Source organism: Apodemus sylvaticus, chromosome 21, assembly GCF_947179515.1.
Source record: "Apodemus sylvaticus chromosome 21, mApoSyl1.1, whole genome shotgun sequence".
NCBI lineage: Eukaryota > Metazoa > Chordata > Mammalia > Rodentia > Muridae > Apodemus > Apodemus sylvaticus.
The window spans coordinates 895,003-922,934 of NC_067492.1; the positions used below are offsets into that span (position 1 = coordinate 895,003).

General features: G+C 41.7%; 1 protein-coding gene across 1 annotated transcript in view; it reads right to left on the minus strand.

The window, feature by feature from the left end:
- Nucleotides 1-27,654, minus strand: part of Nrp1 (neuropilin 1) — a 151,070-nt gene extending 123,416 nt beyond the window's left edge. Inside the window, exons 1-3 of the mRNA XM_052167390.1 lie at nt 27,443-27,654; nt 26,532-27,070; nt 22,818-22,992 (exon numbers count right to left, since the gene is read on the minus strand). Coding sequence (XP_052023350.1) covers nt 22,818-22,992; nt 26,532-26,604 — 248 coding nt within the window. The 5' untranslated portion in view covers nt 26,605-27,070; nt 27,443-27,654. The remainder of the gene's footprint in view (nt 1-22,817; nt 22,993-26,531; nt 27,071-27,442) is intronic.
- Nucleotides 27,655-27,932: the final 278 nt, after the last annotated feature.

Below are 27,932 nucleotides of genomic sequence, written 5' to 3' on the forward strand. Positions count from 1 at the left end.
ATCTCTTTGGTTAGTGTGTTCCATTTCCCATGGTCAAGTTCCATTTTGGACATCGACTTGGAGCTTCATTTGCTGTGATAAAACACCACAACTAAAAGCAACTTAGGGAGAAAAGGGTTTACTTCAGCTTTCAGGTCTCAGATCATATTTTATAACTGACAGAGTCAGGGCAAGGACTGGGGACAGGAATCTAAAGGCAGGACTTGAAGCAGTGACCTTGGCGAAACACTGCTTTCTGGTTTGCTAGCCATGGCTTGCTCAGCCTGCTTTCATATACACCCTAGGATCACCAGCCCAGGGATGGTACCACCCATAGTGAGCTGGGTCTACCCATACCAGTCATCAAGAAAATGTCCCCACAGGCTCTAGCCAGCACAGATGCCTCAACCTGAAAACTTCAAAAGAATTGTGAAATGTCAAAAACATGGCCTGCTCTTACATTTTCAGCCGTCATGTGTCAGACATGCCATCATTCTGGATGCAAAGACAGGGAAATCCATACTGTAGCCAGCCACCCAGCTTCTACCTCACCCCCCCCCCCATACATACTCTGCCTTAGTTCCAGATCCCTTGTACTCCTTCAGAATGAACCTTTCTTTCTGTTTCTATTACTGCTTCTCACACCCAGGAATGCAGGGGTCCTTTCATTTGAGAAGATGAAAACAAAAGGAAAAAATAAAGCTTTTCACTCGCCATTGAGTTATAAATATTTATTGTATAATTATCATTGGACTTGGTTTGAGTTGGGAGAGGAAGAGATTTCCTAAGGTTTCTTTTTGTCCTTTTTGTATAATTTGAGTCACTTGAACAGTCAGTAAAATGGTATCTAAGACCATAAATAAACCCACATGAAATCATGCCTACTGGCTGTTCATTCCCTCACTAAGGGATAGAGCCTGCCCAGGCACACCCCAGGATGGAAAATTAAGGTGTTGGCTGAGATAGAATTCTAGTAGAAAAGAAAGGAACTACAGTTAAAGCTAGTCAGTAAGTAGAGGCAGTAAGAATATACTGGCCTTGCATAAAATTCAGGAACTGAGTGTATTTGGACAACAAAAGCACTGAAGGTGAAAACAGGGGAGAGCCTTGTGGCTATATACCACCAGCAACCAGAGACTGTGAAAACTCTCCACAAAACCCATGCCTCAGGCAAATGCTTGTCAAAGATATCTATTCAGAACATGTATATGTTCTAGAGACATGTTATTCTGTCACCTGAAGTCTGAGATAAGGTGACCAGCAAGTTGGAATGGCATGGTGGGTGCAAAGAAGGATCTCGAGGTGGCAGATTTCCATGGCAATTTACCATGTCTTTTTAGATACCAATGACATGAAGGCAGAAATGGTGGCTGTTTTGATGTGCTCTCTCAGTACAAAGCTAACTGGTGCTTTCTGGGTAGTCCATAAATTATTGAGTTAGTGAGGGAATTAGTTACTAGGCTACAGACAAAATTTTCAGAGGAAGAAACTTGGTGTCCAAAAACACACAAAGATCCAACAAAGAAAGAGAACTTCAGGCCAGTTTCCCTTATGAATATCGATGCAAAAATACTCAATAAAATTCTTGCCAACCGAATCCAAGAACACATCAAAACAATCATCCACCACGATCAAGTGGGCTTCATGACAGGGATGCAGGGATGGTTCAATATATGGAAATCCCTCAATGCAATCCTCTACATAAACAAACTCAAAGAAAAAAACTATATGATCATTTCATTAGATGCTGAAAAAGCATTTGACAAAATTCAGCATCCTTTCATGCTAAAAGTCTTGGTAAGAATAGGAATTCAACCTAAACATAGTTAAAGCAATATACAGCAAACCGGTAGCCAATATCAAACTAAATGGAGAGAAACTTGAAGCAATCCCACTAAAATCAGGGACTAGACAAGGCTGCCTCCACTCTCCATATCTTTTCAATATAGTACTTGAAGTTCTAGCTAGAGCAATTAGACAACATAAGGAGGTCAAAGGGATACAAATTGGATAGGAAGAAGTCAAATTATCACTATTTGCAGATGACATGATAGTATACTTAAGTGACCCAAAAAACTCCACCAGAGAACTCCTACAGCTGTGACTCTAACCAAATAAGTGAAAGATCTATACGACAAGGTCTCTGAAGAAGGAAATCGAAGAAGACCTCAGAAAATGGAAAAATCTGCCATGCTCATGGATTGACAGAATTAATATAGTTAAAATGGCCATCTTGCCAAAAGCAATATACAGATTCAATGCAATCCCCATCAAAATCCCAACCCTTCACAGAGTTAGAAAAAGCAATTCTCAAATTTATCTGGAATAACAAAAAAACCAGGATAGCTAAAACTATTCTCAACAGTAAAAGAACTTCTGGGGGAATTAGTATCCCAGACCTCAAGCAATACTATAGAGCAATAGTGTTAAAAACTGCATGGTATTGGCACAGGGACAGGCAAGTGGACCAATGGATTAGAATTGAAGACACAGAAAGGAATCCACACACCTATGGTCACTTGGTCTTCGACAAAGGAGCTGAAAACATCCAGTGGAAAAAACATAGCCTTTTCAACAAATGGTGCTGGTTCAATTGGAGGTCAGCATGCAGGAGAATGCAAACTGATCCCTTCTTATCTCCTTGTACTAAGCTCAACTTCAAGTGGATCAAGGACCTCCACATAAAACCAGACACACTGAAACTAATAGAAAAGAAACTGGGGAAAACCCTTGAGGACATAGGCACAGGGGAAAAGTTCCTGAACAGAACACCAATAGCTTATGCTCTAGGATCAAGAATTGACAAATGGGATCTCATAAAATTACAAAGTTTCTGTAAGGCAGAGGACACCGTCAAAAGGACAAAACGGCAACCAGCAAATTGGGAAAAGATCTTCACTAACCCTACATCTGATAGAAGGCTAATATCCAATATATACAAAGAACTCAAGAAGTTAGACCCGAGGGAACCAAATAACCCTATTAAAAAATGGGGTACAGCTGGGCGGTGGTGGCGCACGCCTGTAATCCCAGTACTCTGGGAGGCAGAGGCAGGCAGATGCAGGCAGATTTCTGAGTTCGAGGCCAGCCTGGTCTACAGAGTGAGTTCCAGGACAGCCAGGCCTACACAGAGAAACCCTGTCTCAAAAAAAAACAAAACAAAAACAACAACAACAAAAAAAACAAATCCAAAAAAAAATGGGGTACAGACCTAAACAAAGAATTTTCACCTGAGGAAATTCGGATGGCCGAGAAGCACCTTAAGAAATGCTCCACATCATTAGCCATTAGGGAAATGCAAATCAAAACAAGCCTGAGATTTCAACTCACACCAGTCAGAATGGCTAAGGTTAAAAACTCAGGAGACAGCAGGTGTTGGCGAGGATGTAGAGAAAGAGGAACACTCCTTCACTGCTGGTGGGATTGTAAGATGGTACAACCACTCTGGAAATCAGTATGGCGGTTCCTAAGAAAACTGGACATGACACTTTCGGAGGACCCTGCTATACCACTCCTGGGCATATACCCAGACGATTCCCCAGTATGCAAAAAGGACACATGCTCCATTATGTTCATAGCAGCCTTATTTATAATAGCCAGAAGCTGGAAAGAACCTAGATATCCCTCAATGGAGGAATGAATACAGAAAATGTGGTATATATACACAATGGAGTACTATTCAGCAATTAAAACAATGAATTTATGAATTTTTTAGGCAAATGGATGGAACTGGAAAATTTCATCCTAAGCGAGGTAATGCAATCACAAAAGAATACACATGGAATGCAAACATTGATAAGTGGATATTAATTAGCCCTGAAGCGCTGACTACTGAAGATACAATTAGCATATCAAATGATTCCCATGAAGAAGGAAGAAGAGGGCCCTAATCCTGGAAAGGTTTGATTCAACATTGTAGGGGAGTACCAGGACAGAGAAAAGGGAGGGGGAAAGATAGGAGAATGGATGGAGAGAAGAGGACTTATGGGACATATGGGGGGGGGGGGTGGACTGGGAAAGGGGAAAGCTTTTAGAATGTAAACAAGGAATATAGAAAATTTAAAAAAAGGTTGGCAGGTTAGATCCCACATGTATACACAATCTGATTTTGTAGGAATGTTGCATTACATGTTAATTGAATTGTGAAAAATAAAATAAAATGCAAAGAAAAAAAAAAAAAAGAAACTTGGTGTCCAAGGACACATGAGCAGCGGGGTGAGGGGAATGCCTGAACCACCTCCAAGTTCCAAATTCTCAGGTCTGGGATTTATAACCATACCTATTTTTTCCCAAGTGTGTGCTTTGACAAATACTAAACAGCTCACTATCCATTTTGGGCTTGCATAGTATTCAGTGTATAAACCGAACACAAGACAATATGGATAAGCAACACAAGCAGTGTCATTCTCAAGGTCTGACTTGGGAAAGATGTGACATATGAGGGAATTCAGGCTTTATAAATACTATGTTTTCCCTAATTGACACTGAGAGTAAGTTAGGCAACTTTTGATGTCAGTTCATTGTTGATCATTGAATGAATGAAAATCTGGCTCAGAAGGACCACAAAGAGGAGAAATATAGTATCAATAGGGCCTGTTTCCATCTGCATCCTGCATCTCCAAGGGCTTGTGCTGTGTTTCCTCAACCAAGTTTCATATCAGCTTTGAACTGTCAGGAATCTTCCATCTTGCTTGGAAGTAGTTTGTTTAAATTGTTCAGATGTGCCTAGGCAGATGAGCTAAGGACATACTTGGAAGGACAGCAGGTTTTAATCATACCCCTGTCCTTGTTCAGCCTTCAGCAAAACATTTCATCTTTATGTGTTTGGTGTTTTTTATTTTTAAAATGGGCCTAGTACAAATAAACAATTTCCTGGGGATATGTGAATTAACTGGTGGTTAGAAAGAGCTTTGGAATGTACTATCAATGCTAAGTCAAATTATGAAATTGCACCTTTGCAAAAAATGCTATTGTGGGAATAAATGAATCTGAACATTGTATTTACAGTGTGATTCATCTCTGAAATAGAATATTCATAATGGGCCTCAGCGGGCTACAATGATGTGCCATCTTATCTCCTGTTGATAGACCACAATCTCAGAAAATTGTTTTCACAATGGCATCTGAATAAGCCCCTTAATTTGAGTCTGTTTTACAAATAGATACATGGCTTATTACATAGGTACTGCCTCAGAGACTCGAAGAGTGAGGTGGGATTCATTAACAAAATCCCTTTTGCCATTCCTTTGTAATTTTTTCCAGTGTAATTTCTACTCTTTACAATCTAATTTTAATGTTTTGTTGAATGAAAAGATAAAGTAAAAGCTACTTTTGTGGTAGTGATGAAATTGGAGTTTAGGTTAATACCAGAGCTATCAACTGCATATTATGTTAAATTACACCTCCGATTTGGCTTGCATTGCACAGTACTCCTTGTGATTCAAGTCTTCACTGTCTGGGGATGGCATGTATCCCCCGCAGTAGAACATGTGAGCCCATTTCTAGTTCTAAACAGTTTTGTTCAGAAGCAGTGTGCTCACCTACATGTTAAGAATCAGTAAAATCTACATGCAAAAGTCTAAAACAGGCAACTGCCAGGAATGAATTAGTGTTAGAAAACTGTCACATGTGTCCATAGAGAGGCACTTGAAGGTGGACAGAGGGGAAAAGAAAGGCAATGAAGCTTCCTGTAAAGAATTGGTGTGTTACAACATACCCAAATCTATGGGACACAATGAAAGCAGTGCTAAGAGGAAAACTCATAGCCCTGAGTGCCTCCAAAAAGAAAATGGAGAGAGCATACATTACCAGCTTAATGACACACCTGAAAGCCCTGGAACAAAAAGAAGCTATTTCGCCCAGGAGGAGTAGAAGGCAGGAAATCATCAAACTCAGGGCCGAAATCAATCAAGTAGAAACAAAGAGAACCATACAAAAAATCAACAATACCAGGAGCTGGTTCTTTGAGAAAATCAACAAGATAGATAAACCCTTAGCCAGAATGACCAAAGGGCACAGAGAAAGTATCCAAATTAACAAACTTAGAAACGAAAAGGGAGATATAACAACGGAAACTGAGGAAATCCAAAAAATCATCAGATCCTACTACAAGAGCCTATACTCAACACAACTGGAGAATCTGGAGGAAATGGACAATTTCCTTGACAGATACCAAATACCAAAATTAAATCAGGACCAACTAGACCATCTAAACAGTCCCATAATGCCTAAAGAAATAGAAGGAGTCATAGAAAGTCTTCCAACCAAAAAAAGCACAGGACCAGATGGCTTCAGTGCAGAATTCTACCAGACCTTCAAAGAAGAGTTAACACCAATACTCTTCAAACTATTCCACAAAATAGAAACAGAAGGAACACTACCCAATTCCTTCTACGAAGCCACAATTACGCTGATACCAAAGCCACACAAAGATCCAACAAAGAAAGAGAACTTCAGACCAATTTCCCTTATGAACATCGATGCAAAAATACTCAATAAAATTCTTGCCAACCGAATCCAAGAACACATCAAAACGATCATCCACCATGATCAAGTAGGCTTTATCCCAGGAATGCAGGGTTGGTTCAATATACGGAAATCCATCAATACAATCCACTACATAAACAAACTCAAAGAACAAAACCACATGGTCATTTCATTGGATGCTGAAAAAGCATTTGACAAAATTCAGCATCCCTTCATGCTTAAAGTCTTGGAGAGAACAGGAATTCAAGGCCCATACCTAAACATAGTAAAAGCAATATACAGCAAACCGGTAGCCAGCATCAAACTAAATGGAGAGAAACTTGAAGCAATCCCACTGAAATCAGGGACCAGACAAGGCTGCCCCCTTTCTCCTTATCTTTTCAATATTGTACTTGAGGTACTAGCTCGGGCAATTCGACAACATAAGGAGGTCAAAGGGATACAAATTGGAAAGGAAGAAGTCAAACTATCATTATTTGCAGACGACATGATCGTCTACCTAAGTGACCCAAAGAACTCCACTAGAGAACTCCTACAGCTGATAAACAACTTCAGCAAAGTGGCAGGTTATAAAGTCAACTCAAGCAAATCAGTGGCCTTCCTATACTCAAAGGATAAGCAGGCTGAGAAAGAAATTAGGGAAATGACCCCCTTCACAATAGCCACAAACAGTATAAAGTATCTTGGGGTGACTCTTACCAAACATGTGAAAGATCTGTATGACAAGAACTTCAAGACTCTGAAGAAGGAAATGGAAGAAGACCTCAAAAAATGGGAAAACCTCCCATGCTCATGGATCGGCAGAATCAATATAGTTAAAATGGCCATTTTGCCTAAAGCACTATACAGATTCAATGCAATACCCATCAAAATCCCAACTCAATTCTTCACAGAGCTAGAAAGAGCAATTATCAAATTCATCTGGAACAACAAAAAACCCAGGATAGCTAAAACTATTCTCAGCAACAAAAGGAAATCTGGGGGAATCAGTATCCCTGACCTCAAGCAATACTACAGAGCAATAGTGTTAAAAACTGCATGGTATTGGTACAGTGACAGACAGGAGGATCAATGGAACAGGATTGAAGATCCAGAAATGAACCCACACACCTATGGCCACTTGATCCTCGACAAAGAGGCTGAAAACATCCAATGGAAAAAAGATAGCCTTTTCAACAAATGGTGCTGGTTCAACTGGAGGTCAGCATGCAGAAGAATGCGAATTGATCCATCCTTGTCTCCTTGTACTAAGCTCAAATCCAAATGGATCAAGGACCTCCACATAAAGCCAGACACTCTGAAGCTAATAGAAAAAAAACTGGGGAAGACCCTTGAGGACATCGGTACAGGGAGAAAGTTTCTGAACAGAACACCAATAGCGTATGCTCTAAGAGCAAGAATTGACAAATGGGACCTCATAAAATTACAAAGTTTCTGTAAGGCAAAGGACACCATCAAGAGGACAAATCGGCAACCAACAAATTGGGAAAAGATCTTCACCAATCCTACATCAGATAGAGGGCTAATATCCAATATATATAAAGAACTCAAGAAGTTAGACTCCAGAAAACCAAACAACCCTATTAAAAAATGGGGTACAGAGTTAAACAAAGAATTCTCACCTGAAGAACTTCGGATGGCGGAGAAGCATCTTAAAAAATGCTCAACTTCATTAGTCATTAGGGAAATGCAAATCAAAACAACCCTAAGATTTCATCTTACACCAGTCAGAATGGCTAAGATTAAAAATTCAGGAGACAGCAGGTGTTGGAGAGGGTGTGGAGAAAGAGGAACACTCCTCCACTGCTGGTGGGGTTGCAAATTGGTACAACCACTCTGGAAATCAGTCTGGCGGTTCCTCCGAAAACTGGGCACCTTACTTCCAGAAGATCCTGCTATACCACTCCTGGGCATATACCCAGAAGACTCCCCACCATGTAATAAGGATACATGTTCTACTATGTTCATAGCAGCCCTATTTGTAATTGCCAGATGCTGGAAAGAACCCAGGTATCCCTCAACAGAAGAGTGGATGCAAAAAATGTGGTATATCTACACAATGGAGTACTATTCAGCCATTAGAAACAATGAATTCATGAAATTCTTAGGCAAATGGATGGAGCTAGAGAATATCATACTAAGTGAGGTAACCCAGACTCAAAAGGTGAATCATGGTATGCACTCACTAATAAGTGGATATTAACCTAGAAAACTGGAATACCCAAAACATAATCCACACATCAAATGAGGTACAAGAAGAAAGGAGGAGTGGCCCCTGGTTCTGGAAAGACTCAGTGAAACAGTATTCAGCAAAACCAGAACGGGGAAGTGGGAAGGGGTGGGTGGGAGGACAGGGGAAGAGAAGGGGGCTTGCGGGACTTTCGGGGAGTGGGGGGGCTAGAAAAGGGGAAATCATTTGAAATGTAAATAAATTATATCGAATAAAAAAAAAATTAAAAAAAAAAAAAAAAAAAAAAAAAAAAAAAAAAAAGAATTGGTGTGTTAGTCACTGAAGATTTGGAAAGTTTTCATCATTAAGAAAGGAAAAATATTTGAAGAGACAGGTATGCTTACCACAACATATGCTATTTTTGTGGGTTTATGTTCCAGTTTCAAACCAGAAATTTAGGAAGGAGTTTTATAAGGCCCCACCCCTTCCCTGAAGATCTGTAGTTATTTACACTTGCTTCAGGAGGGAGTGGCATTTTCTTTAGTGGTATAGTGCTGGCAAGTTGTCCATGTGGCTGTAAAGAGCAGCTCACCCATGCTACTGTACGGAGCCCTAAAGAAATTCATTGTGTCACACACAAAGTGACATGAGAGTAGAAGATGGATTAACTGAGAAGAGGAAGGGGATCAGAGGGAATGGAAGGTGGGTGAGAAAGGCTAACAGAGAATGATGTATCAAAATATATAATACAGGTATATGAAAATGTCATAGTGAAAGAAGTTATTTGTATAACTAACATGATACTAAGAACAGAGTTAAAAGCAAGTAAGGAGAAAAGGCAAGGATGAAGCAGCAACCAAGCAGGAAACAAAAGCAGAGCTGTGAGCATGAGACATCTGTGTATGGCAGACTTGCTCAGTGGCAGGCCCAATCTCTAGGAGGTAGTCCACACATTCATGGCAACACAGCCTGGGGGAAACAGTGCCTTCCTACATGAAGCCAAGAGGGCTGGGGAAAACAGGGTTCTAGTCTCCTTCACCATCCCAGGAATCAGGTGTGCATAAACAAGAAACCCACAACATATAGCTAACTGATAAAGGCTGAGTGCGTTAGTTATACTGTATACTTACAACATTCACACCACTAGCTAAGAAAGTTTCTCAAGAGAATGAGAGACAGACACAGACATGGCACAATACAGAACAACTGGGGTTTTGGCAGGACATGTATCCAAGGCTGTCTCAATGGAAACACAAGCCCTGCATCCCTAGCTCTCTGTTATATAGCTGATGAGCAGGGGTATGAGGATACTGAGGCTGAGTGTATCTGGGTCTTTGTTTGTTGTGGTCACTGGTTTGTCTCTTTAAAATAGATACCAGAAGCTTCTGAAGCTATTCCAGGTGAAGACATCAAAGAGCTAGTGAGAAAGAACCTTCCTGGGGCCCCAGCAACTTTTGGCTCTTGTAGGGTGGACCTGTGCACCTGCCTGTTGCTACACTGCTACTGAAAGGTTGAGGTGTTATCCAGGTATGTCAGTTATACCTATAGCCAGCTCCAGCACTTGGGAGTTGAAGGCAGGAGGACCAGAGGCCAAGATTATCATAGCCTTTACCTCCAGTTTGAGGCTGTCTTCAGCTACTTGAGATTCTTCCTTAAAAGAAATTGAGATGTGAACTGGGGTGAGGTGAATGCCTCACTCTCCACCTTAGGAAACATTCCAGCACAGCCATTTTTAGGGCTTGCTTAGATGCTGCTCCTGTTATGTCTTTATCCAGGATGCAGGGATTCTGTTTTTCTGGTTGGTGTGAACCAGTGGGTTTAGGCTTTTTTGCTGGGAATGCAAACGAGGCCACCTTCTCTAACAGAGATGCTCATATCCAGCACATACAGCTGCCACATGGAGCAGGGGCTATCAATTATCTGTGTTAAATTTATGCAAAGATAGTTTGGATGTGAACCCAGACATGAGCCAACAATACACAAGGATGACTGAAAGGCACAGACAGGTAATGGGGCAAAAGAGAACTCTGAAGTTTCTGAATGGAGTAAGAATGGGGAAAGTGCTTTGGGGAGGCTGAGGCAAGAGGAAGGAGCAGAATGTGAGTGTGACAGAAAAAGGTTGAGAGAGATTGAAGACATATGGCTCTGAGATACTTCAAATGGGAAGACTTAGGGAACAAGCAGAGATCACAGTATGGTCCAGAGGTTCTAATTTGGGGAAACAGGGAAAAGGGGACAACAAAAAGAGAAAATGTTGGCTTGGGCAATATAAAGTGTGATTCTTTCTTTATGGAAATGAAGTCTAGGCAGGCATCAAAAAATGGGGCAAAATTGGATTCCAACAAACTAGAAAGATCTGGAGCTAACTAGGCCAGGTGGCTGAGATCAAAGAGGTCCTTCAAAGAGTATTCAGAGCAGGTGGCGATGGCCCAGCCAAGCCAGTGCTACAACACAGAAAAGTGGCCACTGTGAGACAGATGAGAGGAAAAGATGATTGTATTGATGTTGAACAAAGAAATCGGGCCCATCAGATGAGAAGATGGCCAGTCAGCAAAGTGCTTGCCTTGAAAGCATGAAGACCTGAGTTGGATCCCACCATTCATGTGAGAAGTTGTACATAACTCTAGTGCCCAGGAAGTGGAAGGAGGGGGGTGGGTCCCTGAGCTCCCTGGCCTACCAGTCCAGTTTAGTCAGTAGGCTCCAAGTTCAATAAGGGACCCTGTCTCCAAAATCAAAATGGTGGCCCTGGAATAATGACCTTGGCGGTTGACTTTTAACTCCACATACCATTGCACACACATTTGCACAACCCTCTCACAGACACACATAAAATAAATTAGGACCATGTAATGACCAATAGTCTGGAAAGTCATGAAGGGTAGCATTTGAGTCAGGAGAGACCAGAATGGAACCCTGTCTTGCAGCTGGCACACACACAACTCCAGGTAGTAAGAGGAAAGCTCAGCTTTGGGGAGACTCAATCAGGAGTCCCCAGAGCAGGACAGAATACATATTTAAATCGTGACAGTACCCAATATGGAATTCTTCTTTTCAATGATGAGAAAGTCCTATAGAATCTTTTTGACTCAGGGGTTCCCACAAAAAAGGAAAGAAAATTCTGTCAGCTGGTCTCCCAGCCATACCTATGTAATTTCAAATGAAATGATGTCCTTTGCAGGCATTTCAGATATAACTCATGTCCTCAACAGCTGGTCATAATGGTAATCTGGGGACAAGGACTTGAAATAGTCACCCTATTTATTATCATTCCAGGGCCTCCCTGAGAACATGTTCTTCCACGATTCTCCCTTCACCACTGAGGGATCTGATGAAGCTAGAAATGGAGGAAGGATGTGGTAAAGCTAAAGGTGTGTTAACAGGAGAAGAGATGAATGTGCGGAGTTGCCTGTTTTAAATATTAATATTCAAAGTAGCCCTACCCTATGAATGGTATAAAAATCCATGAGACCACTATTGGTCACAATGGTTGAAATGGCTTGTCTTTCCTACAAAATGGCTCCTGCCTTGGGATTTAAGCACTGGTTGGCTCACTCTCTGAATGTGCTAGGCATATTTCCAAGCCTTCAAGAATATACAGGACAAGAAACACATATGATTTTATTATATCAAGGTGATATTAAGATACCATCTTCTAGGAGGCATGCAAGCAACTCCACCCATCTGATGTTTAGAGACTGATCAGAGCCCAATCACTTTTTCAATACTATGGAGAAAAGTTCTTGGGACTGTCTCACTGCGGGTACGCACGACTTTGGAAATATTTGTGTCTCCTCCCAAGGATGTGGATGTTATTGTTTACAGTCTAGACTTATTTTAAGGAACAAAACCTGCGGATGCACTTCCTGCCAGAGTCATACCTAGGCTTTATTTAACATTCATCTTGTATCCATCAGCATTGTGTTCCTGAGATAGGGGAGGAAGGAAGACTGCACACTTCCAGAAGAAAAAAGGCCTCAGTGAGGCTAACTGAATTTTGCACAAATGAGAAAAGGCATGAAAGTTAGAAGTTAGAAGGGGACTAGCTGGGAAGATAATGCACTAACAAAGACCCATTATTGCCTATAGCCAACATATGATAATCGAATGATTGGAGGACTGGCAAGATAGCTCATCAGCTAAAGGTGCTTGCTGGAAAACCTGATGACCTGAATTTAATTCTTGGAACCCACACAGTGGTAAGAAAGAACCGACACTCACAGGCTGTCCTCTGACCTTCACCCTCACATCAGGACAGTCATGTGTACGTGCACACATACATGTAAATATGTGCAATGCAAAATTTAAAGATGAAGGAAGCTGTGCCTATGAGGTGTCCTCAGACCTCACAGTAAGCAACCTGCTCCATTGTTTCATCTTCCTATGTACACTGGCTGATATTGTCAAAGCAGCATTGCTAACTGTGCTATAATCACACCATTCACATATAATTGGGACCCAGCCCATATGAACCATCTCCTGTCTCACAGATGGGGATGAATGGCTGAGGGGCAATTATAACCCTTGGCCTCAATTCTCACCAGAGCCCTTCCTCACAGGGAACTGCCAACACGGTCCCCTGGCAATCAGGAATCCCCAGCTCTCAGTAATGAACCTGCACATACATCAGACATGAGGCGAGAAAGCTAAGGAGGGAAACAGAAAATATGCCTTGAGACTGAACCAACATGCACAGTGTATTGCTCAGCACAGCCCAGAATCATAGACAAAGAACATGGCATTAGGAGAAAGCTACCCAAGGGAATACAAACACTAACCAGATAATAGAAAGAGACACCTCAATAAAGGAGTGTCAGACCAGAAGGGCAAAGCGATAGTGAGGTAGAGAAAATGAGTGCCCAGACTGTTCGGTTAGTTGGAATTTGTCATTTTTGTGATCTACCATGTTTTCCAAAGAATGATCATCTACTAAAACTTTTACTCACTCTATCATTCTATCTTTTTCTATAACCATGTTAAGGAAATTAATGTCTACTTCTTCAACTTACCTAAGAACAAACATTGCCATCGCTTGTTGAGACCATGTGAGCACACTCTACATAGTGGGGCTCTGTATGGCTGCCTTATCTTTGTATTAAGTATATTCTTTGTTCTGTTGAAAATGGGAAACTTTGTTTAGATCTTAGATAGACTTTTTCCCCTAAGACTAAATTCTGGTTTGCATCAAGTTTCTACTGTAGCTCAGCCCTTAGAGCACCTGTTCAGTTCACAGTATCTGTTTATGAGAGAGTCAGAGGAGATCTTGCAATGTTACATGAGAATCATGGCTTTGGCCATCTCTGCCTGGTCTTCAGAAACTTATCTTGTAGAATGAGATATCAGGAGGGAACTGGAAGCTCTCCCCTGACAGGTTAGCCTGTCACTAAAGCCATAGGAAACACCTCTGTCCTGATTTGGCTGCTTGTTCAAAGTATCTATCCAGATAACAACAAAATACTTTTCAGGGTCTGTTTTTTCTCAGAAAACTCCTCTGTCATAGGAAGCGAATGCCTGGGCAACCATTCTCCCTTAAGCTCTTCCAGGGCCACAGTGGAAAAAAAAGTGTGAAACATGGTGAATGGGGAACTATGAGGAACTTTTATGACATCTGCCTGAAATTAAGTAAATGTATAGTGTTTACAAGGAACTGTGGCCCTTTTACTTGGAGTCAGGACTAAATGCAGCTGGAACAACCTTTTAACCACCAACAGCATAAACTCATGCCATGCCTGGTCTGGCTATCAGATTTGGGCAAACCTTATAGTAACATGTGCTTTGTGTTCAGAAACCACCAACCTAGGGCACCAGAACTTAGACACCTTCACCATGACTTTCATTCCTAACTGACAGCAACTTTGGGCAGAGTAGGAAGTCAACAATCAGCCCTCTGCAGGATTCACAAGTGCTTTGATTATTCAAAAAGCTCAATCTTTGAATTATTTGGTTTATATTTAAGCATTTTCAGGAGATGGCTCAGGGAAGAAAATGACTGACAACAGTTCAAAAGTCTTTTACACAAAGGGCATGGCCTAAACGTACCTTCTGCTACAATAGCAACAGTAAGGTTTTTGGTATAACAGGTGAGTACTTGGGCATTTAATTTGGACTTCTCTGACTTCATGTCTATGGTGTTTAAAACATGTGAGATGAAGAAGTGAGATCACATGCCCAAGCATATATAATCATGGTGAAGCTGTCAAGTCAGAAGCTGCCAAGTTGCTCTTTGCAGTCAGTCTATGGTAATATAAAGGAGAAAGTTAGGGAGTTAGCTCAGAGGTGAAAGTGCATACAATACAAGCTTGATGACCTGAATTTGGATCTTCAGCCTCCATGTGAAAAAGTCTGGTATGGCTAAATGGAAAGGGCAGAAACAAGTAGATCCCACATGCACATGAATATACATACAAATTTAAAAGAGAGGAGGATAAATGCTATGCTGAGCAAATGAGATTCAGTAAATACATACCGGGTCCGGGTGGAAGGAAGCATGTTATAAGGCCAGCATTTCTTTAGTGACCAACATTTCTTTAGTGGACATGAATGTTTTTAAGCAATTGAGTTGACGGGATCCAAGAGATGATTTTGGTGGTTTGTTTGCCTCTGTTTGTTTGAAGAATGTAGTCACTGTGAGCAGACACACTGCTTCCTGGGCTCTCTGTGAATTGTCTGCATCATTTCAGCCAGATGACGGCATTAACTGACCTAGATCCTAGACACGGGCCATCTGAACACAGACTAGCTGAATGCCTATTCCTGTTAGGAGCTAGAACAGCTAAGTCACTGCTTGTCACATTCAGGACTACTGACAAACACCCAATTAAGAGGCATTTGGAACCTGATCCAAACACTAACCCTCCCTACTGCCCCCACCAATTAACAGGCAACTGCAATTAGTAAAGTTTATCTTTTACTCTCCTTGTGCATATGTTCTTATGTGTGCTGTTTTTGAGGCATGTTAGCATATGTGTATCTACCGAAGGTTATGATGGAAAGTACAGAACTGAAAACACACACAAAGCTGAAGGCACATGTCTGCTCTGGTCCTTTCTTGGGCTCCTGTATTCCCAAAATAATTCTAGTTGGGAGCACTACAGACTTGTTGATACAGTGTGACACATTTTCAAGTAGCCTACTCTTTTAGCTTCTGATGGAAATTGGGTTTGGATATGTGTGTACACATATGCACATACATATAAAGGCCAGAGCTTTAACTTTAAGTCTTTTCAATTGTTCTCTACCTTCATTCATTCATTCATTCATCTGATTGTGTGTGTGTGTGTGTGTGTGTGTTAGGTGTATATACAGGTGTGTGCCCATGAATCCAAACAGAAGCCAGAAGAGCTATCTGATATCTTTCTCTGTCTCTCTCTCTACCTTTCCCTCTGAGACAGGCCTCCAATTTTTAGACAGTGGGCTCCAAGAATCTGTCTCCCCTTACAAGGGTGCGTGCCTCCATGCTTTGTGTTTTTACCTAGAATCTGGACTGGATTTGGGTCATCCAGCTTGTGCAGTGAGCACTTCATCCACTGAGCAATCTTTCTACCTCTAGCTGCTTCTTTTAGATCACACAAACATCTAGCACAAACCTACCTTGTCACATTCAAAACACATTACTATCAAATGTGAGTACTTATACTAAATATAACAAAGAAAATCCTTTTATTAAACACCTTGGGCCCTGTTTAAGTTAAATCAGTACTTATAGGGAAAAGACTCAAAAGAAAGTAGAAGGCTACTTGCCTGAGTGGTATTAGTGTGCTGCAGGTACTGGACAACAGTGCCCAAGATGACTCATTCCAACTTTCCTAAGAGCGGTTCACTTTCTGAGCTTGACAGTACCCTCTTCACATTGCCCATCAAGTACTGAACAGTCACCCAGGATAAAAACCAGAAGTTAAAAGAAGATCCATTAAAACAAGTGAAGAGGAGCTGGGGAGACCACTCAGCTGGTACATTGCTTATTGTACAAACAAGAGAACTGAGTTTAATTCCCACCACCCATGTGAAAAACTGGGCCCACAAACCCAGTGCAGGGGAAGATGAGAAAGAAGGGTTATTAGAATTCACTGGGCAGCTACTCTTGTCAAACTGTGAGTTCCAGATTCAACTGGAAAGAGACCCTGCCTCTAAAACATAAGGTGGAGAGTTATTGAGGAAGTCATCCAACAATCAAGTTTTGTTTCAGCATGGACATACATACACGTGCACGTGTACCTCTCCCAGCCTCAAAACAAACAAGGGAAGAATTTTCTGAATTCCCTTTGCATAGAAAGTAGATCCAGATAGGAGACTTTGTGTTTGTTATAAGGTACCTGTTAACATATTAATAAAGCTAAGATATTTCTACATTAGCCACTGTGGGAAAAAACAAGCTGAGTTTTCAGCAGGACAGGACTCCTTATCAGAAGAGAAAGAGTGTGTCTCTGTGTAAGTATGAATGTCCATGTCTGTGCAAGGCCATGCCTGTGTGTGTGCATGATGCCTGTATGCATGCATGCCCATGTCTGAGTGTATGTCTATGTGTGCATGCAGTCTGTGTCTGTGTCTATAATTGTGTGCATGCCCATGTCTGTTCAAGTGTGTATCTCTGTGTGTGCATGACTATGTGTGTGCCCATGTCTTTGTGTATATATCTGTATAAAGTAAAGCTTTTGTTTTAGTATGAGTGATGCTAAAAATTTAAAGACTAGATGGAGGGGCTTGTCTCAGATGTACTCTTCCTTTCACAAACACACACATATACCCACATAAATACAACACAAACACACATATACACACAAACACATAACCAGAAACAATTCCTCCAGAAATATAGCTTTTAATATAACAGTCAAAAATCAAAATTGATGCAAAAATGCATGCTGAAAAAAAAAGAAAGGAAGAAAGAATGAAATCAGGAAATATTAGTCAGGGAAACAAAAATGGGACTTAGCCAATAAATGACTTTGTAAGATTATGTCATTTAAATATGTAAAATTACATAATTGTAAAATTATGAAATTTAATTTGCAGGGATAATCAGATTTTTAAAAAAAGGGTAGATTAAGTTTTAATAAATGAGCTTGTATTCTTCGAAAGTAAATTGGATCAGTAGTGCCTCCTAGTTTGTAAACAGGAAAATGTAAAAGTAGCAATAAGGAAACACGATGTGACTTAGTTTATCGATCCTCCTGCCCCCAAATTTGACTATGGTCTCTAGTTAATCATTGTGATTCCTATGGAGTTATAGGAATGAAAGGTTCCTTTAGCTTAATAGAATTCAGAAACATGTCCATCACTGGTGATGGTGAGAAGATGCAGTAGAAGTTAAGAGAGAGAAAAGAATCCTCATGAGTTAAGAAACTGAAGTGGAACGGGGCCTCATCCATAAAGACTCCATTGCACCCGTTTCTCCAGCTCTGCCTTTGTAGGTTTATTCTTCTGCAGCCTTACATTCATTTTCTTAATGTTTTTAACCCAATGTCTGTGAAATTTTTATTGCTCCCCAGATAAAGACATCCGATCTGAATGTAACCACACACCTCTCGGCTCGGCAGTATTTGTCACAAACCATTATAAATTATCATGCTGATAGCCCGCATTGCTGGGAAGCCAGAGAAGTTTCATAAATCCTAACTACTCTGTCAATGGCATTCTTGTTTATTATAAAGAAATAAAGTTTTATGAGACTCAAGATGTCTGCCTTTACCACTGAGAGAAGCCTTGGAGCAGTGAGTTCTGACCAGTTCAACATTTCCAATGTACAATAGACATTTCTTTCTCAGAGGTTCTCAGCTGCTCTGCTTTTAATGGTGTTATAATGCCTTCCAAACATGCAGGATTTTGCTGGTGTGAAAAGGGGAAATTATCATTTCTTCCATCTCCTCAATATCCTTTCCTTTCAGAACATTCTAGTGTTGTCTCTTATATCAGTACAAGAACATCCAGCTGGAAACCCTAGCCCCTTGTTATCCTTGAAGACAGATGCTCTGCTGTTCTGTTCATTGATTGATTTACGCTATACCTTGTTCAATAAAAGAATGAAAGAGATAATATTACCCTGGTTTCAATGATTTTGTGTAATGAAACCAGTTGAATGGCAACATCAACATTGACTGTTACATGTTAAATTTCAGCAACCACATCTACATTCAAGGACTAGTCACTTTGAGACCCTAACCCTTACTTTGTAAAGAAAGCTCACAGTTGAATTATGAACTAGCTCAGCTTTAGCATCATTTACATGAAAATCTCATGATTATATCCTATATTGTCAGAGTCATATGATGAATTTTGCATAATTACAAACAAAACAATGAAAATCTCAAGAGATTTTTCCCTGCCAAACTACTTGAATGGTCTAAGTATGTGTCTAGCCCTCCACCCTAGGAAAGAGAAATGCTTCCTTGGGTCTCAAAGATGTTTCTATGCAATGAATGTTACAAGACATTGATTTCTTGTTTGCTTTCTCATGGTGAAAGTTGACTGTACAAATAGTGCCAATTTCAAGAAAAAATACAAGTTGTATTTATATGAGAATCAACCCATTATAGAATCAATACATTTAGTTTGACATATGTTTACTTTCATATTTGCAGATGTTCTAACAATAACCAAATTGTTGATGTCACAGTCATAATGAAAATGTCTTAGTGGAGACATTTTAGCCTCTCAATGATTTTACATCGGCTCCTTCAGTTATTCCACTAGAAGCTCAGTAGCATTAGCACACACATCATTTTCTTGTCTTTAGCCATATGCTACAGCCAAAGAGGGAGAAATATAAACTGTCTCAGCTAAGGGAAACATGAACAACTGGTTTGTTTTCTGAGACAGGGTCTCATGAAACTCCCAAACTTGTCTCAAACTGCTGTGTAGCTGAGGGAGAGCTAGGAGTCCTGATTCTCTTGTCTCTACCTCCCAGGTGCCAGGATCACTGGTGTGAACCACCAAGATCTGCAGAGCTTCCAGAGAGTTCTTACAGGGAGAGTGATGGGTGGTGTACTGAACTCAGTTTCATAAATGCTCTCATACAGTCAGAAGACAAAACAACACGGGCTATTTCTTAAAGAATCTCTGTGTGTTCCACCTTCTCAGAGAATTATGAGCACCTACAGGTGTTAAGGCTGTGACTCTGAGCACATCTTAATGAACAATACTAATGGCCACCTTCAACAGTGATCAGAAGCCATGTAGGATCTGGAAAGATGGAGGAGGCCATGCTTAAGGTGCTTTCCCTGTAACATTTTGAAGTTTTTCATTGTGAAAAAGGCAATGCAGCCACATTTTAGAATGAGGCACAAAGGCATTTCCCATGAGCAGATCTCCCTGCCTTTACCGGGGTGAATAATCAGCTTTTAAATGCTAGTGGCTTCTTCTAGGGCACAGAGTCAGAGCTGTGATGATTAAGAGATCATTTTATTCTACAGCAAATAAAACTCATAAACAAACCTCCCCAAATCTCACCACCACACATTGCTTCTTTATGGAAGCAATCTTTTCTTAAAACTGTCTGTTCAGTGCATGTGTGTTTGTGAGTGTGTGTATGTGTGTGCATGTGTGCCTGCCCCATCCCACAGTGAATGTGGGGAGGCTTGAGGACAACTTGTAGCAATAGGTTTCTTCTTTCAACCATTTGGCTCTCAGGGATTGAACTCAGTCACTCAGGCTTGGAAGCAAGTGCTTTCAATCACTGAGCCATCTTGCCAGCCCCTGATAGTCTTTTTTAAAGAAGGAAATGAACAAAAAAGTTGGTCCCCCTCTCCTATCACATTCTACCCTGTATCATGACAAATAACTATGTAAAGTTTCCCATACATCATTTTCCACCATCAATTTCTTGAGGCAGCCTGTGTATGCATGTATTAGTGTACATAGTGTGTGTGTGTGTCTGTGTGTAAAAGCACTATCTATACATAACAGTTTATAAATTAGCATTGCTTCCAAGCTTCTACTGCAGGATGCCCTGGGCTCAGCATACACCAGCTCTCAGAACCATTGCTGAATACACATCCCCTGCCTTTTTTGAAAGTGTATATGAGGTGATGTCACATGAGAAGTTGGAAACTGTCCACAGTGGAGTGTTCAAGACATGAAAATGAGCAAAATTACAAATCAGGACCTGATCTGCTTCCTCCTCAGAGTGACTTTTGAACATTTGTTACCAGGCCACCTCTGATCACTAGGATTACTCAGAGCACTTAATTCTGTTACACAGTTACATGGTCATAATTTCCTGGTCAGAAATCAGTAAATGTAGGCTTATTAAAAACTAAGAATACCTTATTTTGAAAGTGAAAATATCTACTATAGCAGTTTAAACATTGTCAAGATATAGAAATATATACAATAACACAGTATCTAAGTTATCTATACTATTAGTACTGTAACAATCACCATAAAGAATATTAATAAACTGGGTGTGGCTCAGTGATAGAGTCCTTACCTAACATGCATGAAGCCCTAGGTTTGACCCCCAGAACTTCCAAACAACAACAAAATAGAAACAATGCCATGTTTTCTAGAAGGCACTGGAACACTTTATTAATTCTACAAAAGATTAAAAGTCAATCCAGGGGTTGAGAATTTAGTTCAGGGTAGAGCACTGGATTTTGACCTCAGCTTCAAAAAACAAAAAAGAAAGAAAGAAAGAAGAAAGAAAGAAAAAGAAAGAAAGAAAGGAAGGAAGGAAGGAAGGAAGGAAGAAAGAAAGAAAGAAAGAAAGAAAGAAAGAAAGAAAGAAAGAAAGAAAGAAAGAAAGAAAAAAAGAAAGAAAGAAAGACAAAATAAAAGCCAACTGGAATTAGAATGCAGTCCTGTATGCCAATCATTCACAGATGAATCTTTTGTCTATGCATTTCTGTTAATTCACTGGACACTAGCAAGTTGAATAAAGTAAACACATTGATATTCTGACTATAGAAATCTGGTTGTCACCACACCACAAAAATCAACATATTTCTGAATCCTTTGTACAGGTGGGAATGTTTTCATATCACTCAGTTCTCTACAAAAGAATAAAAGTATGAAACAGAGCAGCTTTCATCATTGTACACGTTTGCAACACCGCTAAGTTCAAGGTAAGAGCTGGCCCATGTCTTCATTAAGAGTACTATTCAAGCTCAAACTGGAGACCGAACTCCTTAGAGGGCTTCAGAGTGAGATAAGGTGGGATCATGGGGGGCAAGACACCAAGAGGTGGTCCTGGATGTGAAGAGCATCAAGCTATGAAGTCTTCAGTGGTCCACCTCATATGATGCAAAAGCAGAAATACCACATCTACAACCAGGATTTCCATGTAAAGTGTATGGGCATCCTTTAGATGGTCTCTACAGTAAAATATTATTGGGATAATGAAACTTTTCATAGACCAATATTTAGTAACTTGTGGAAAGAGACAGACTGGTAAGGCAGATTGGCTTTAACCCAATACACACCTAAATACTAATTGCATTTATGCATTTTAAAATCATTTTCATAAACATTTCCACAATTAACAAAATATTTAAAACTGTTGCTTAAATTCAGCACAGTAGCAAATGTCTGCACTTAGGAGGCAGAGACAGGTGGATCTCTAAGCTCAAGCCCAGCAGGAACTACAAAATGAGTTCCAGGACATCTGGGGCTACATAGTGAGACCCTGTCACAAACAAATAATCAAACATATCAGCCAAACAAACAAAATAGCAACAATAACAAATCCTCTAATTCACCTTATATACTTTATGACCACTTGCTCTTTTTCAATGTCAAACGCAATACAATCTTTCAGATCAGAGTGCTGGGGTCACCCATGCCACAGAGTTACAATACCCAGCCGTGAGAAATCTTCTAAAATCATTAGATGAGCCACAGATTTGTTTAAAAAACACCAGACTCCACCATCTGCAGATCATGTATACTGGTGACCCACAATACTTAAAAAATCACAAGCCTTTTCTCAAAACCCTTTCCAGAAAGAACCACACACCACACATTTCTTAACAAAAGATTTCCCAAACTAAATGTGTCAACATAAAGAAGACAAACATTTAAATACAGCCTGACATATTGGGTGAACTCAACCACTTGTAACTTCATTTCCACACCACTGACAACTGAGCTCATCTAAGTCCGGACCAGCTCATTTACTTTCTCACACTCACGGCACCGATACTCATGACCACTAGATGGTGCTGTGGCTCCCTGTTCAAACTCCCTCACTTACTTGCAGTCTCTGTCCTCCAAATCGAAATGTGGGTTGAAGTTGATCATGATTCTCTGGTAGGGCTCCGGGGCTTGGATTAGCCATTCACACTTCTCACTTGGATGGTAAGAATGAGGGTAACCGGGAGATGTAAGGTACCCTGGGTTTTCAATTTTTATGGTCCCGCCACATTTGTCTGCAACAAAAATGACATTTTAGCAGATCTATCCCCTGCAACCAATTGAGTCTTCTAGCTTTACATATGTATTGACAATTAGAAAACATTATGTCAGTTAAGAGAACTCCAAAGTGTCCCCCACAAACCCTCCATGTGACCCTAGACACGAAGTACACCACACCACCAAGGAACACTCTTTAATCTGCATGGCTTCCACAGAAAGCCTACTGTGATCTGAGATGCTTTTCCCTCCTACCCAAAGTTCCTTCCAAAGAAAGAGGTCTTATAGCATTAAAAACATTAAATCCCCTCAATTGATGTTAACACAGCCCCCTGGGAGCTCCTGCTAGACTTAATTATCTTCCAAGAAGTGTAATCACATTAAGGAACAGCTCTAAGTGGAAGGTGCCTAAAAGATGCTGTGCCACTCCATGCGAGTGGCTTTTTGATGATAAGCCTGTTCAGTGTCAGTGACCAGTGGAGACTGTCTTCCAGGACTTTGATTGGCCTGAAGCCTAACCTCCTTTTGTTGTTGTTTTATCTCCCTGTAAATCTAAGTGATTTTGAGTTATCTCTGCTTTTGAGACTCAAATCAACAGAGAACAAAGTGCAGCTGGTGATGCAGAAAGAACTCGGCTCTACTTATCCAAGTTGCTCAGCCTTGGAGACCAGATCAAAGCAATGGGGCAGAAAGAAAAATAAATAGCCACACGGCAATAATTCTAATTACTAAATGTTAGGGGAAGCCCCAGCCACTGAGGTCTGGGTATCACAGATGGTGAGCTACATCTTCACATCACGGGAAAGAGAAGCTCTCCAGTTTTCGGCCTTTACTGAAAAACAAACCACCACCAAGACAAAAACTCAAATGCTGAAGTAACTCTCTAATAGCTGAATAAACTAGTCTCTGGGCTGGTTTACAATTCAGCATAGATCGCTACTGTCACTCTCTATTAAGGGTTTCACACGGGAGAGTCGCAGCCTCCAAATGCCACCCCATTTATTGATGCTTAATTTTAGGCAATAAAAATTTGGTGCATAAACTATGTAAGAAGTACAGGTATGAAACATTGAAATGTATAAGCCTATCAATCACAAACATCCAGTAATGGTATATATAGATTTTAATATTACATCTAATAGATTCCCTGTGGAAAGAGAATGGCATTCTTTGCTCTCAGCATGAATTTATAAATCTATGGAATTTTATTACAGGAAAACCAGGTCAAATGGAAATGAAAGATGAAGTGCACATCAAAAATGCATAAAGCTACATGCATTACAGAAGTCATTTCCCATAAATTAAAAAGAAGACAATATAAATTGTGTTGTTTTCTCCAATTGCTAGATATTTCTGTCTGTTTTTGAGATTGGTGGGGGTTGGTCCTACAGATCTCTTCCCATTGGTTTTTAAAAGCTTTTGGTCTTCCAGAACTGATGTTTCAACCAACGCTCAGAATCTCAGCTGATGATGTTAGCTCAGTGGTGTGATTCTGCAGAGGCTCTGGCATTATTTTATTTTGTGCAGAAATCTTGGAGAGTGATCCCCCAGCTCATTAAGTCGCTCCAGCTCTGTGTAGCCACCATGGCATCTGTTAGGAGAGTGAAATAAAGCAGTCGACAGATAGTCACTTCAGAAGACAGTGAGGTGGGGTTGGTACCACACCAGAGCACTTTAATCTGTGACTTCTGAGAAAGTGACAGTGTAATAAGATAATGTGGACTCCCACACTCTGTTCAGTCTCTCTAACACTTGATTAGGAGAGAGCGATTCCTAATGACTGTGGACCATTAGCCCTAAATAAGGTTAATGAATTAATTTAGTAGACACTTACTGGGAGGAGGTGGATATGGTTTTAAGAGGACTACAGACTTACTGAGGCATGTGCTGGCCCTGGCCACCTCAAGCATAGCATTAGGGTTTCAGTTGAGTGGAGTTCAGATTCTCATCATTCCTCACATTTCTGCTAAGAAAATTAAAACTATGTGTGTGTGTGTGTGTGTGTGTGTGTGTGTGTGTGTTGTTCAGAGCCACACAAGTCTTAATGCTCTTCACACTGGCTATCATGAACATCTTTGGGGTACCCCAACATGGCTCTAACCCAGTGTTGTTCTCAATCTGTGGGTTTCAGTCCCTTTGGCAAACCTCTTTCTCCAGAAATATTTACATTACAATTCATAACAGTAGCAAAACTACAGTCATGAAGTAGCAACACAAATAATTTTATGGTTGAGGGTCACCACAACATGAAGAACTGTTTTAAAGGGTTGCAGCATTAGGAAAGTTGAGAACCACCACTTCATCCTTAGGCATTATGAAGGATAACCGTTTGAGGTCTAAGCATTTGTGTTCTTTTGGTTAGAGGAAAAAGATTTTCATCCTCTGCCAGCATATAGAAGCACTCCACCAACTCAAGTTCATTAACAAATTGAACTCCGCATTCATGATTTTTTGAGTGTTTGGCTTCCCTTCCAGAGTAACTATATAGGAAGACGCTGCCAACCCGAATTCATTAATAAATTGAATTCCAGCCGTGTTCACAAAGTGTTGCATATCTTTTGAGAACACTGCTTGGTACCTGTTGGGGGAGATCTATAGTTTAAATCACAAAACCTGGGGAAAGCACATTAAGAAGATTAACTTCTATCATAAAGGAGTGATTTAAATTCTTCCTGGTAGAGCCTTCCACTCGGCTCTTATTAAAACAATATACTACAATAAGTAGTAGATGCACTTCTCTCCTAATTACTTTGATAGAAATGTAAGCCAGACAAAGTAAACATTTAGCTATTAGTTAATAATAATGCTGAAGATCTACTGTTCCGTTCAACCCTTGCCTAGCCTTTAGCACCTTTCCAGGGGATGTGAAACACATTTGTACCAGATCCCATTTTAAACACACTCTTTAGGTTCCGGGGCATTGTTTATACCCAGTACTGCCTTTCATTTACTTAACAGTGAGAGGTTTTAAAAGCCAACTGGAAGCTGCAACAGGGTTATGGATTCTTAGATACGCTGGTACCTCGCACCGAATAATCCAAAGCCTTTAACGACAGTGCGACTTTCATTCATACTTCAGACTGATCACAGACGGTTTACAAAGGCAGTGGAGAGTTCCAGCGCCAAAGACTGACCACTATCTCTCTTGGTGTCGCCCACCAGAGGAAACCCAGCAGGGGTGTTTCGAGGAGAACCAGGAAGTCCTCCCGGTGAAGTGTTCATTAACTCTCAGCAGCCATCAGATTTTTGAAAGGGAGTTTCATTTAATTGCCTCTGGGAGGAAACATTATTAAGATAATTGGTGTGCTGATCTGGGAAGGTAGGCAGCTCTGCCTCGAAACAGAGGCAGGAGAAGACAGCAACCAACTGGAGCAGGGGACCGAGGGCTTATGGTCCTCCTGCCCCAAACGCCCTGACTTCTCCGTTCCTTGCGCAAGCAAGTTTCCTGCGCCCTGCAGCCTTGCGCGCGTCCCGTGGCTGGAGCTGGAATCCCCTGCCCGAGGGGAACCGGCAGCCCCGGGCACTTTGGTCGCTCCCGCCTCCGGCTGTCACTTACCGCTGCGGAAAGCGCCCGCCAGGGCGAGGGCAAGGGTGAGCGTGGCGCACAGCAACGGCAGCCCCCTCTCCATCCTCCTTCGCCGAGCCAGTCCCCAGGCAGCCGCGGGAGAACACGATTGCGCGGACGAAAACCCAGCAAATGAGAATCTTAACAATCCGAAACGCTCTTAAGTCCTCCTAAGAACCATAAAATCCTCAGCCGGTCTTGGCGGGGAAGGCTAGAGGCGAGGCAATGCCTGAATTCGCGAGAAGCGCGTCTCTTTTTGTGTCTCAAGTCGCCTGCATCCTGTCATTTAGCTCCGATTTCCTCTCCCTTTTCCCACACTTGTTCCTCTTCCAGGAGCCACTGCCCGGGCCATGTCTCAGGAAGAAGAAGAAGGAGGAAAAAAAGAGAGAGGGGGGAGGAGTTGCGAGGAGGAGGGGAGAGGGCGGGCGATACACCAAAGCCAATTTCTAGAGGGAAAGAAAAAAAAAATCCCGCTTGATTCTGGACGGGTTGGAGCCGAAGAGCTGGCGCCCAGAGGAGGTCCGGGTTGTCTGCGGGAAAGAGAGAGAGAGCAATGAAAAGATGAGAGGGAGAGCGAGGACTTTCTCCACTGGCACCCGCCTCTCTCTCCGACCTCCCCCCTCCCTCCTAGATCCCTTCCCTCGCTTCCTCCCGCCCCCTCCCCGCTCAGCTCTGCCAGTGATTGCCTGGCTGGAGATTCGGAGACACAAGTTTCTCTCCGCATGCTTTCCTGGTCGGTCCTCTGGGCTCCCCCCTCCACCCCACCTCCCGGTACCCTGCTGTGCTCTCCGCGGGAAGAAGGTCACTTGAGGAGCGTGTTGTCTGCGCCCAGAGCGCAAGGACGCGTGTGTGTCAGGAGGGGCAGTACTAGTGCTACCAGCCCCAGTGGTCGGCTAGTTTACCTTGGCAAGATCTCTGTACCCCAGAACTGAACTAGGCTGCTCGTGTAGGCGAGGATCCCGGAGGCAAGCAGTTCTGAGAGCCCGGGGTTAGCTGCTACTACACGGAACTCTAAATCCCTAGGCACCCGTGCCCCCGGTGGCGTGGATCGAGCAGCCAGTACCCGCTTCCACTTCCTGGGTGTCAGCCTGAGGTTTGGGGCGGGAAGCAGCCGGGCGCTCCGGGAAGCTCCGAGTAGGACTGTAGACCAGAAGAACGCCTGGCTGCTCTGGAAGACTAGGTGCTATTGAGCCTAGAGAACTGCGACCGTATCTCTGCCACGTAAAGCATAGGCAGATATTCTTGGAGCACGGAGCCTGGCTGCAGCCGAATAAGGCCTCCTCGCCGAGCATAAAGGCGAGGCTGGGTACTCGACCCCCCATCCCCACCCAGACGCTGCCGGCTGCATTGTTCCCCAAGATTTGGTGCTCTCTCCTTTGGGGTTACATGAGC